The sequence below is a fragment of the Neovison vison genome, chromosome 1 (assembly GCF_020171115.1).
Source record: "Neovison vison isolate M4711 chromosome 1, ASM_NN_V1, whole genome shotgun sequence".
NCBI lineage: Eukaryota > Metazoa > Chordata > Mammalia > Carnivora > Mustelidae > Neogale > Neogale vison.
Window position 1 is genome coordinate 69,475,524 of NC_058091.1, and position 13,306 is coordinate 69,488,829.

General features: G+C 38.6%; 1 protein-coding gene across 1 annotated transcript in view; it reads right to left on the bottom strand.

Moving 5' to 3' along the window:
* The window catches only part of ENPP3 (ectonucleotide pyrophosphatase/phosphodiesterase 3), a 73,247-nt gene that overhangs the window by 34,098 nt on the left and 25,843 nt on the right, over positions 1 to 13,306 (bottom strand). Inside the window, exons 7-12 of the mRNA XM_044248783.1 lie at positions 12,405 to 12,484; positions 9,277 to 9,396; positions 8,639 to 8,748; positions 7,306 to 7,371; positions 6,523 to 6,595; positions 554 to 662 (exon numbers count right to left, since the gene is read on the bottom strand). Coding sequence (XP_044104718.1) covers positions 554 to 662; positions 6,523 to 6,595; positions 7,306 to 7,371; positions 8,639 to 8,748; positions 9,277 to 9,396; positions 12,405 to 12,484 — 558 coding nt within the window. The remainder of the gene's footprint in view (positions 1 to 553; positions 663 to 6,522; positions 6,596 to 7,305; positions 7,372 to 8,638; positions 8,749 to 9,276; positions 9,397 to 12,404; positions 12,485 to 13,306) is intronic.

Below are 13,306 nucleotides of genomic sequence, written 5' to 3' on the forward strand. Positions count from 1 at the left end.
AGTAGGACAATGTGTTAAGAAAACATTTTAGAAATTTTTTAAATAAATTACTGTTTCTCGTTACCTTGACGTCATAAAATATGAACAAAGTTCTGTACACATAAAATCCTTTTCCTCCTCTCCTCCATGCCTCATTTCTTCGCAGCCTTTGGAGCTAAGCTTGACTAACCTAAGGAAAATCACCCCATTTCTGCTTTATGTACCTCCAAATACACCTTATCTAGTAAAGTACTTGACACTGAATTGGCACTCAAAAAATATTTGATTGAACAATAACCCAGCCATATCCCTTACTTTTTACAGAAAAGTAAGTATATGGATGGATTTTCAGAATTAATGTAAGAATAAACTAGAAATTTTAGTTTTAGTCCTCTATTCCTCACAGCCTACCACCAAACTTGTTCCTCGCTCATTCAAAACGTTTTAAGTCTAGAAGTAAACTCTAAAATATCACTACCCTTTTCACATGTTCCTTGAAATGGTAAGACATAATCGATGACAAAATATGATTTAAAAAGAAAAGTATAAAAGAAAAAGAAAAGAAAGTGTTTACCATGGTCGGCCAAAAGGATTATATTGACACAGTTGTGTAAGTTCCGTAGTTTTAAGCCTTCCATCAACATACCAAAAGCTTTATCTACCAACTGTAAGGCTTGAATTACCTGAGGGGGGAAAAGAAAGAGTTAAGATTTTCTTCATGTGGGCTCTTGGGTGGCTCAGTGGGTTAAGCAGCTGCCTTCGGCTCAGGTCGTGATCTCAAGGTCCTGGAATCGAGTCCCATATTAGGCTCTCTGCTCAGTGGGGAGCCTGCTTCCCCCTCTCTTTCTGCCTGCCTCTCTGTCTACTTGTGATCTCTGTCAAATAAATAAATAAAATCTTTAAAAAAAAAAAGATTTTCTTCATGAATTAAACATTAATTAATGAAATCACTATCTAAGGCAATAAAAATTGAGTAATTGTCCTTCTCTGAAATTTCTGGATTTTGAAGTAGGACATCAGAGCCTAGCATCCATGCTACCACATGGACTCCTTAAATTTCTATAAGCAAATTAAAAAAAAAATTAAACCATGTTTCGACAAAGGAAAATAGACTATTGGCCAATAAATATCTAAGAGAAACATTCAACCTCCACAACATTACTCAGCTGCAAAGCCTTTCATGATCATGCCCAGTGTTGGGGAGGGGTTGTCTATGGACACCTCTGTAGAAGTCTTCATGGGTGCTGGTGGAATCACGTGACAATGCCTAACAGAGAGTTAAAAAGACACATACCCTATAACCTAAGAGCTAACATATAACCTAACAGCTAACTCTGGGCATTTGTCCTCATAAACACTGAAAGTACAAATGGAGATTTATACCTAAGCAGGGAGCCCTTTGTGGAGCTCCATCCTAGAACCCTGAGATCATGACCTGAGCCTAAGGCAGATACTTACCTGACTGAGCCATTCAAGCGCCCCTCATTTTTAAATATATTTAACATTTCTCAGTAAACATCGTTGCACAGAAAATGAAAAGGAAATATATCAAGATAGTATTAATAGTGATTATCTCTGAACAGTGAACTGGAGTTCATGTCTATTTTATTGGTTACATTCTTTTGTGTTTTTAAAATTTTTCTCCACTTCATTACCCTAGTGCATTGGACTGACGAGGTTTAAGTGAATACATTTTAACTGACATAACATTATGTTATGTCAGTAACTGACATAATTATTTTTTCAGTGACTAGGAAAATGTAATAGCAAGGGATTGGGAAAAATGTATAATCTCTTATAGTACTATTATAAAATGACAGCTTTTTTTTTCTTTTTTGAGAAAGACTTTTAGAAGCCAATTACTATCAAGAACTTTAGTGTATTACCTCATGAAATTGTCATGGTAATACGGTAATATGGTATGGTAACATGGTAATATGCATGGTAATATGCATGGATGGTGCTATTTCCACCATCCGGAATTTCCAGGAGGAAAGACCAGGAAACTTGAGGTTTAAAGAAGTTAAGTAACTGGTCATGGTCCCACAGTTAATAAGGGACTTGAATTCAAACCAGTTCAATCTATCGCTAAATCCATCAACTCTTGAGTTGCTTTCCTGACTCCCATTCTTTTCTTTCTCTTCTTTTCTTTAAGTTTTAATTTATTTACTTGGTGGGGAGAGACACAGAGAGAGAGGAGGGACAAGTAGACTCCCTGCTGAGCTGGGAGCTAGTTAGGAGGCTGGATCCCAGGACCCCCAGATCATGATCTGAGCCAAAGACAAATGTCTAACCCACTGAGCCATCCAGATGCCCATCCTGATTCCCATTCTTAAGGTGACCATGCACTCTGGTTTGTGACCATGAGTCACAATTCCCACCTGTTATGGCATAATTATGCCTCCTTTTGTGGTCATTCTACTCACTCCTCCCAATTGTACTAACAGTCATCTCCCAGCCTCCGGGCATCTGCTGCCATTGGACTTTCCACAGATTGAAACATCTGTGCATGTGTCTGCCTCCCCAGGAAAGTGTGAGTTCCTGCAGGGAAGAGACCCTGTGATCTAACTCATCACGTTTCCCAAGCACAGAGTCTGTCATAAAGTATCCACTCAACAGATGGCACATTTTACTAAAGGTTAAGTGTCTAGATGCTAGTCCCCTACTCTAGCCCAGACAAAGGAGAGAAACAATAAATCTCTGTGACAGGCAATAAGTGAACAGTTTTTAGGATGGGAAGATAATAAATAGGAACAGAAATGTTTGAAGCTTTGGGAAAACCAAGTTCAGATTAGAAAACCTTGCTTCTTCACCACGGAATCGTGATCATTCACTTTCGGAGTGGATACTGTGGAAACAGCAGAATCAGTTCCAACACAATGAGCTAAATGGTTAGACTCAATAAACAACTGTTTTCTGGATCTAGAAGTTCTTTATTATAAAATGAAATTCAAGGTTGCAGAGGAGAATGCTAGTAGGAAGTTCTACACAGTCTTAACATCACTGGCTTTTCAATAGGTACAACATCCTTCCTGTGTATTCTGCCTCCATGTGCTTCCCCAAAAAGGGAGGCCCTTAGCGTTCTAGAATCATTCTGTCCTGTTCATGAGCATTATCAACAATTTAAGTTGATTTGTACTTAATTTCAGCTTTCTTTTCCAAATTTAATTTTTCTTTTCAACTTTTCATTCCGTCTAAGATGTAATACTTTGTTTTTCAATAATGAATTAACAGCTGAAACTTGTTCAAGTATTAGACCATTATTTAAAGCTACCCAGGACCAGTCAGGACATTCTGCACCTAATTCAACTTCCATACTAGAGAATCCTTGGAACAAATTTGGTATCAAGAAGTTGCTGGTCTCACCAGATTTTAAATGTCTCTCTTACCATCTACTACAATTCCATTTCATAAAGTCCTCTTGACTTATACCAGGCCACCATCAGCTTCCCATTTAAACACTGTTGAAGCTATTACATTTTTAAGGTTTCTTAAAATAAAAACTCCTTATACATTAACTCATTATTTCTTTTATTTGCCCCTTCCACATGGTTTCTGGGTAATGGCCTCATTTTCTTCACCCCTAAGAATGTCTTGCACAACATTAGGTCCACCAGAAACTGTTCAAAGTAGACTTTAAAAAAATAGTGGAGCAAGAGCAAGATGGTTTTGATGAGCTAAACATCTAGAATTTACTAAACTTTCAACTACGTAAGAGAGCAAACCAGAACAGACTTTTTGATTTCAAGTTATGTCTTAACTCTGAATTAAAGTATGTGATTAAAAATACCAGTAACAAAAATAAAGCCATGAAGGCATCCAGTTTCTCCATCCACTTTGCCTCTTCTTCTAACTTTTAAATGAGGTGTGGTCTTCATCCTCCTTTTGTTTTCACTCTTCACTTTCATGAACCATCTACATGCTGCCAAGCTGCTCAATCTTCATCTCCTCTGAGCTTTAATCCATGTTCAGTTGCCTTCTGGGCATCTACCTTTGGACATCACAAGCAGCTTAAGCACACCATGATCTTCTCCTCCAGAACTAAACCCCTTCAGTCACCTCACTGGTGTAAATAGAAACACCTATAGCAGCTCATGATAGAAATCTGACAATTGTCCTTGATCCACCACCCCATCACCCAACTCCTAGCAAGCTATGCCAAATCTATTCCCAAATCCACTTCAAATGATCTCCTACCTTCCGTGATGGTTGCCTCTACCCTAATCTTAGACACAATGATCTCTTTCCAGGAAAGTTGTAAAAGCTAACTTGTCTCCCCTCACCTTCCCATTCCCTCTAACCCATTCCTCTCATACAGTAAAACTGATCTTTAAATACACACACATCTGATTATGTCACTTGCCTTGGTGCTTCCATTACACATTCTATGGCCAACAGGGATGTGCATGATTTGGTGCCCTGCCGCCTTCTCTAGATTTCCCCCTAGCCCTCGCCTCTAGGCCACTGCACTCTGGACACTGGTGAGAGATAATCCCCACACAGGGATCCCAGCAGTGCCTGGCACAGAGGTGCACACAGGAAGAGTTAACTGCTACGATTATTAACTATTCTATCATGCAGTCCATTCGTCTAACCACCGGTCCATTTGCCTGTCTGTTCATTTGTTCATTCTGTGCATTCCTCGACTATAACCAGCGACTCCCTCAACCAAGTCATTTGTGAACTTTTCTCTTTTTTATTATTCAGAGAACTTTCTAAGCAGCCCTAGTCCCCACGTCACCACAGACTAGGTTAGGACCTCCTCAACAATCTGTCAGGGCACCTTGATCTTTTCCTTTGCAGTACCTTTCAAAATTATACTTAAAATCTATTTGGGGACCAAACTAGAGCATTGACTAGAAGAAAAAGATATGGTACTTGATATTAAGTCAGCAGCAGGGGTCAGGCAAATGTAGATTATAGTTTCCCCTCTAAAATAATTATACCAAATATGGGTAAGAATTAAAATAGAGGGGCGCCTGGGTGGTTCAGTTGGTTGAGCGTTTAACTCTTGAGTTTGGCTCGGGTCATGATTTCAGGGTTGTGAGATCAAGCCCTGCGTCAGGTTCCAAGCTCATTGGGGGATCTGCTTGAGATACTCTGTCCCTCTTACTGTCCCCCTCCCTTCCCCAGTTCATATGCACTTGCTTGCTTTCTCGCTCTCTCAAAAAAAAAAAAAAAGGAATTAAAACAGAAAAGAAGTGCTGAATATACTTCAGATAGACACTATGCCACTCACCCTTAAAATAGCATGATTATATGTTAAATTCTGGGATATGGGGCACCTGGGAGGCTCAGTGGGTTAAGCCTCTGCCGTCAGCTCAGGTCATGATCCCAGGGTCCTGGGATCAAGCCCTGCATCAGGCTTTCTGCTCAGCGGGGAGCCTACTTCCCCCTCTCTCTCTGCCTGCCTCTCTGCCTACTTGTGATCTCTCTCTCTCTAATAAATAAAAATATTGAAAAAAAATTCTGGGATATAGTCAAAAGCAGTGTTGGAATGCAAAGGATGAAAAGGTTTAAAATGGCAGGACTTGAGCTGGACCTTGTATAAGGAATCATTTTGGATAATGGGCATAAGTAAGAAGGACATTTCTGATAAACCACAAAGTCAGGGTGCCAGAATAAACATGCTTGTATTCCAACAGAGGACAATTGTTACATTAAGTTTCTGTGAAGCAGGAAAATGCCATACTCATGGAGGCCTCCACAGCTTTACATTATGTCCAGGACAACAGAGTCTTCAGTGGACTTCGGAAGACAGATGACTCTATTTTTTTTTAAGTAATACTTAAGGCTTACATTCCTGTAGTAAAAATGTAGCATAATGGCTTAGATAATGACAAAACTAGGATTTAAACATCGACTTCAGGGCTCTTGGGTGGCTCCATTGGTTAAGCAACTGCCTTCAGCTAAGGTCATGATCCTGGAGTCCCAGGATTGAGTCCTGCATTGAGTCCCACATTTAACTCCCTGCAGGGAGTCTGCTTCTCCCTCTGACCCTCCTCATTCTCATGCTCTCTCTCTCTCTCTCAAATAAATAAATAAAAACATTAAAAAAAAAAGTCAACTTCACTAATACAGGCCCAGGAGGAGAGGAAGAACTCTGCCTGAGGCACTAGCATATTAAGTCCGATTATAAGGATCTTATGAATGGGAAAAAGGGCATGACGAGACAGCTGGGTAGTCCACCACAGACTTGTAGGTGACTTAGCTTGGAATGAGTAGCATTACCATGTGGAACTGGCAGGCAGTATCTAGCCTTGCTGCTTCCACTGTATGAAATAACAGTGCAGCATCTAAGTCCCCAGGAAATGCCTATCAAATGAATCACGATGTAGGGTAGCAAATAAAGCAGGTATCTTTTTTCCTAGACTTTTTAATTTTTTTATGGTTTAACAACATAGACATTCTTTTAGACTGCTCACTATTTTAATTTCTTAATGTTTGTATCAAATACATTTTATTTAGTGGGAATTCAAGAATATTTTACATTGTGGGTTAGGGCTAGATCATTTTACCTTTTGTTCAGTCAAACACACTTACTTTGCCACTGACTGGCCCACTGTTATGTCCTGCAGAATCAGGCTCTTCCACATAGATGGTATAAAAAGCAGGCCTAGGGGTAAAAGGGAAATGAAGAAAGCCATTATCAGCTTGGAATAAACTTGCAGGTTGGATTTGGTTAAGTGTATATGTTTAGAACTTGGTGGCAATTTCCTTCTCTTCCTCTGGCCTCTTTCTCTTGGTCCAAGCCCAGTGGCCCCGCTTGGCCCCAGACGAAGTTCTTCTAACAGGAAGTCAGTGAGACCTTCATGGATATGTGTGGGGCTCTGACTCGTTTAGGAAAATCTGCCTTGCTCTTGCTGCTGAGTCCTCTCTCACTGTGCCCAGGCCTTTGTATTTCCCACCTCTGACTTTCAGCCCACTCTTTGTTCTGCCATTCTCCTTCTTTCTTTAAATGTCTGGTTTCTGCTAACTTGTTGCTTCTTACAGGATGCTGACTCCAAGCCTTTGCTGGGGCCTTGCTCTGGCACCTCCGGCTCCCTGAGTCTGTCCTCATAACAAAGGTTCCTATCTGCTCTCCATTTGCCTCCAGGCTGTATCTGGTTCTGTGATACTTGCGTCCACTCTCTGTTACTGACTCTATCTCTATTGCCCCATAATGCCCATCACATTCTCAAGAGCAAATAATTCTCAAAAATTTCTTAAAAAAAAAGAAAAAAAAATCCAAGTTTCTTTCAGAAATGGTCATTTGCAGTAAAGAAATAATTTCATATTATACCCATGAATATCTCAATAGGACAGTACTCTGATACTAGGTAATACCTTTCAGCTTTGGGCAGGTCCAGCCATTTTAACAAGGTAAAGATCCTTTCTTCATATGGGATACTTCTGAAGAGGAAAAAGTAATTTTCAAAAATTAATCAAATTAGAAATAATTCCATTATATTCCTACTCAGGAATACAGGTTGATATTTTTAGATATCCATTTTGTGTTCATATGTGATCAGAATACTGAAGGGGACTCAGTATTACTCAAAGAGATGCCTGTTTTCAATAATTATATAGAGATATATTTGTCTCAATATAAATTAAATGTATATTATTCTCTTTCCTTCTTATCCTTCCCTCCTGCAGTTTTCCAACTGAAAAGACCATTATTATCCATTCATCTGATTTATTTTTATTTACTTCATTCATTTATACATTTATGTTATATTGAGCATCTACTGTCACACACTATTAGTTCAATTTCAACAAAATTTATTAGTGGGTAAACCAAAGATGCTTTCCTTTCTAGAGATGTCATTCTAGTGAAGACAAACATTCTAGTGAAGACAAAAATAGATCTGATACACAAATAAATTATATAGTGTATCACAAGGTGACAAGTGTTATGTCGAAAAGAAAACACTATAGCACAGTGAGGGCACTACAAAACTAGGGTGGGGATGGTTTCGAGTTTGAAATCTTTGTTTGATCAGACCAAGACAATACTGGGAAAGTAATTTTTGTGCAACAGCCTGAAAGCAGTGAGGGAACAGGCTGTACAGATACATGGAGTGAATTATCTCAGGCAGAGGGAACAATCAGCACAAAGGCCCTAAGTAGAGCAAGCCAGGTGTGTCAAGGCCCACCCAGGAGGTCAGAACCTGGTAGTGGGAGAGGAAGTCTGAGACACAGGGGGTAGGTTAGGGTCATACCAATAGGGCCCTGCAGGTTTCTACTGTGAATGGGACAGGCGGCCGTGGAAGTTTTTGGTGCAAAGAAGTGTCCTAAGTGGACATGTTTTTTTTTTTTTTTTTTTTAAGTTACCATGCTGGTTGGTGGATTAAGAGTAGATGATAGGAGACAAAAATAGAAGCAGGGAAATGTGCCAAGAGGCAAGTGCAGTAATATAGGCAAAAAGACAATGGTAGCTCCAACCACAGCAGTAATGCTGGAAATAATAGAAAGTTCTCAAACTGCATATATTTTGAATTATAGCCCCAAGCATTTACTGACAGACCAGATGAGGGTTGTAAGAGAGAGGAATCAATGATGACTTCAAGATTTTTGATCCAAACAACTGGAAAAATAGAATTACTATCAAGCTTAAGACCAAAAATGTCCTAATCATGGCTGCATAGGTGGATCATCTCTGCAAACACTTCACTACCTGTTGTATATCTTATATATGGAAGGAAAGGACCCATTGACAGCCACGTCCGATCCAGGCCAAAAGAAGCTACCAGCTTTTAAACCTTGATACATTGCTGTCAGCCAGATCTATAAGAAGAAAAAAATTAAGATAAGTGAAGAGAATAATTAGTGTAGAACTGGTAGGAATGGTGCCATTTTTTGAAATTAAACAGTATTGACAGTTGCAAAATTTAATTACCCAGGGATCTACCTCAAAAATCAAAAACATATTAAGGCAATACGAAAGATCTTTTTTTTCCCCCCAAATTGGTGAAATTGTACAGTTCCTCCTTCCCTTCTAAAGATCATAAAACAGAATCGGGGCGGGAGCATTAACAGAAAATCCTTAGAGAAGTTTCTACATTGATATGTAGAATCTTCATGATTCAGTGAATCTTGGATTCATTGATATGAATCCAAGTTTCAAAAGAAGGCAAGTTAGGTGAGCAATCATACATATTTAGAAGATTTCAATTATAAGTGATGAAACACCTTCCCACCACCCTCCACCCTTAGAAATTAGAAAGATAATGCAAAAGTGGAGAGGGAAGTGTGATCCACTGTCACACTGAAGAATGGAGATTATTTTGGAGTCACATGTAGAATGCTACATACTGGTTGTCCTTGCCACCAAGCGGGATTATTTTTCTCCTTTGATGAAAGTGAAAAATTCAAGTTGAGGTTTACATCGTACATGTTATTGTCGATGATGCCATGGGATTCTGGATATAATCCCTAAAATGATCATTTAAACGATTTAGAATAAAATGATGTATCAATAAAACACAGTTAAATTGAAATCGTGTTAAGATCTATAACTCAGGTCTTGGAAAGATGTCGTATACCTTTCAAAATAAAACCTCTGGATCTGAACCCAAATACCAAATATATATATGTGCGTGTGTTTGTGTGTGTGTATGTGTGTATGTACATACACAGGTATTGGTGTTAGGGTAGGTGTAGGTATAAGTACACGTATTTATACATATGTGTAGCTATTCTGGCTCTACCATAGTCTAGAGCAGAAAATGAATGACATTAGGCAGATGGCTTATGCTGATGATGTTAATACAACTCTTATGTGATCAATTACTGTATATGAAAGTTTTCTGCATTATAATAATGATCAGCCACTGGTTATATTGGCAAAAATAGCCAGAAATGTACTACTTGGAAGCTTTTAAGTATCAAGTATCTTGGGTAAGGGGGTTAAATGTGTTACCAGCTCTTTAGAATGGACCCTGCCTAGTCTCTAACCATCTTCCTTTCCACCCATCAATCAATCCAGTAATTCTTATAATACGATCACACATATTTCTCTATTCTATACATTTCACTGAATGCCTATGATAGCTCATGCATTTATAACCACTTTTAGGTAGATTAATTTAGAGATATTCCTTCAGAACATAGAATACATACATACAGTAAGTTATTAGCACTTAAGTATAACCCTTTATATATACATGTTATATATGTGTTTATATATAATGTATGTATATTTATGTATGTGTCCAAGGGTACATTCAATCCTTTTTTTATTGGAACATAGTTGACCTACTACGTTATAGCAGTTTCAGGTGTAGAACATAGTGACTTGACAATTCTATTCAGGTGTACAACATACTGATCTGACAATTCTATACATTACACTATGTCTACCATGGTAACTGTAGTTGCCAAATATTATACATTATGATCTTATTGTTCACTATACTCCTCATGCTGTATTCTTCATCCCTGTGACTTATAACTGGAAGCTTGTATCTCTAAATCCCCCTCACTTATTTTATTAATCCCCCCAACTCCCTCCCCTCTGGCAACCACCACTTTGTACTCTGTTATTTTGGCTTTTGCTTGTTAGTTGTTCATTTGTTTTGGTTTTTAGACTCCCCGTATAAGTAAAATCATAGCGTATTTGTCTTTCTCTGTCTGACTTATTTCACTTGGCATAATACCCTGTAGGTTTATCCACGTTGTCACAAATGGCGAAATATCATTCTTTTTTATAGATGAGTAATAATCCCCATATACCATACACAGTGCAATATTACTCACCCACCAAAAAAAGAAACCTTGCCATTTGCAACAGACACTTAAATACTTCTGTAACTTGGCTATTGTTGTAAATAATACTGCCACAAACATAGGAGTGTATGTCTTTTCACTTTAGTACTTTCATTTTCTTTCTTTCTTTCTTTCCAGATCATATGGTATTTCTATTTTTAATTGTTTGCAGAAACTCCGTATCGTTTTCCACAGTGACTGCACCTATTTACATTCCTACCAACAGTGACTGAAGTTTCCTTGTCCTCCACACACTCACTGACATTTGTTATTTCTTGTCATTTTGATACTAGCCATCCTGGCAGGCATAAGGTGATATCTCATTCGGTTTTTATTCCATTTCCTTGTTGTCTCTAATAATTATGTTCTATAAAGTTGCTGCAAACACTGAATTAGTGAATACTGAACCACTACCCTTAGAGAAAATATAAAGATAGGTTCCTGCAAGCTTCTAGTCACAAGACTTTTGTCTGCTGATCAATACATAATCTTCTTTTGTCTGTTTTTGTTTAAAGATACCTTATGTACCCTAGGTTATTGGTTCGCTATAATTCAGGCCTGAATGAAACTTATCTAACACACATTTTATCTTCTCTATGAGGCACATCTCAGCCATTTTGCTTTTAGGAACACCAGACAGTGCGTCAGCACTACGTTGGAGGGCTATTTTAAGCAGCAATTTAAATATCAACGAAAAGCACAAACATGTAAAAACTATGACACTAAACAGGCAGTAGACTGTGGAAACAACACTAGTTTACTGTTATGAGAGTTACCATATGAAAGACAGAGTGTCGCCTTGGTAGACCTCAGGGGGGAGTATGTGAGCTATGAAATTTGAGTATTTAGGAAAATCTGCAAGTATATGTATGTATATATGCACACATGTGTATAAATGTTTGTGTATGTATATGTACATTATATATGTATATACATACACAAACATGTGCATAAATTACATATTAATTAAGAGTTAAAATTTAAATATTATACTGTTCCATAGCAATGAAAGTATAAGTGCAAAGCAATAAATAAAAGTAATAAAGGCACAAATATCTTTGTGTCTGGAAAGTAATACAAACACAATATCCTTTGGCCTTCGGTAATAAAGGTTGTGGTGAAGGACTCCTTAAGATGTGTTCTAGATCTATAAAAGTTATATAATTTTCTTTTGAGTTCTTTTTGATCATTTCACTTATTTCTTATCATGCCTGAGAACTCACTTGCTTCACCTGCTTTATCTAAAAGATCTAGCCAGCATGAATTTATTTGAAACAGAAGGCTTTGTCAAGTTAAATATAATGAAAAGATTAGGAAAAAAAGAAATTTCCTACATCAAAGTGGCTGTCCCCACACATACCTACATTTCCCAGCAGACCTTCAGATAAATGGAGGCAAATCCAAAGATCAAAAGGAGAATGGTATTTCTCACCTCTGAGAAGCTATACTAGCCAGTCACACAGGTGAATTAGCCTATTGCTGGGACATTCAGTCATACTTCACACCTCAGAGCACTGGACTGGCCTTGCAATGAGATGCTACCTCCTAGCCTGAATGAAGCCATGAGCTTGTGAAACATGTAGCATGGGGATCAGCCACTTCCTACCTCAGTGAGTCTGTGGTGACCAGTTGCCTGTCTATGGGCTATCTGACTTGCCACTGGGCTGAGCACTTACCGTGACAATCGTGTAATGATTTGGGAAGGTTTTGGTTGGATAGACAGCTCTCATGTATTTTGAATGAATTCCACATGTTTCTGCAACAAAGCACAACAAGAAATTAAGAAGCTGCCATGCTCACAAAACCCTATTTTTAGTAGCTGTGGTGGCAGCAGCTCTCCAGACCCAGGAAGCCCACAGCCCCAAAGGTGAGAACCTGGGCTTCTTGGTGGGAGGCAGAGGGGACCTTGGCCCCCATCAACAATGAGGACCCCCCACCACCATATTGGACTGACTCTAACTCAAAGAACCCCCAGAGCTACCAGCTGGGTTGAGGGAAGGGATCCATCATATTGTTGAGAAGCACCACCTCCCTTCCCTAAATCAGGCTAAGAAGGAGCCACCCAGCTCTTACCTCTGCCTGGTTGTTTTTCTTTTCCACCCCAGATTATTTTTCGTCTATCCTCTAGCCCCTACCTCTGAAGCCATTTTATAAACTACCATGTGCCACCTGAGACTCCAGTAAAAACAAAAACAGGCTTTCCCCATGGTGTGGGGGGTAGAATTATTTTTTCCCTCAGAAGGTTATTTTTATAAATAAAAACTTAAACATAAAATTTTCCAGAGAAATAAAAAACTAAGAGTGGATTAAAGATGGAAAGAGGTCGAATTCTGACGTCTACAATTCCTCCATCCCAAGGAATGTCAGTTTTTAGTAGAGAAGTGAGTCAAATCAAAGGTCTACATTTTTCTGTAAAGACCTGATAATAAATATATTGGGCTTTGCAAATCCATATGGTCTGTTGAGGCCCAAAAGCATCCACAGGCACTATGTGAACAAATGAGCATGGCTGTCCTCCAATAAAAATTAATGGATGTTGAAATTTGAATTTCACATAATTTGTTCCTGTCACAAAGTA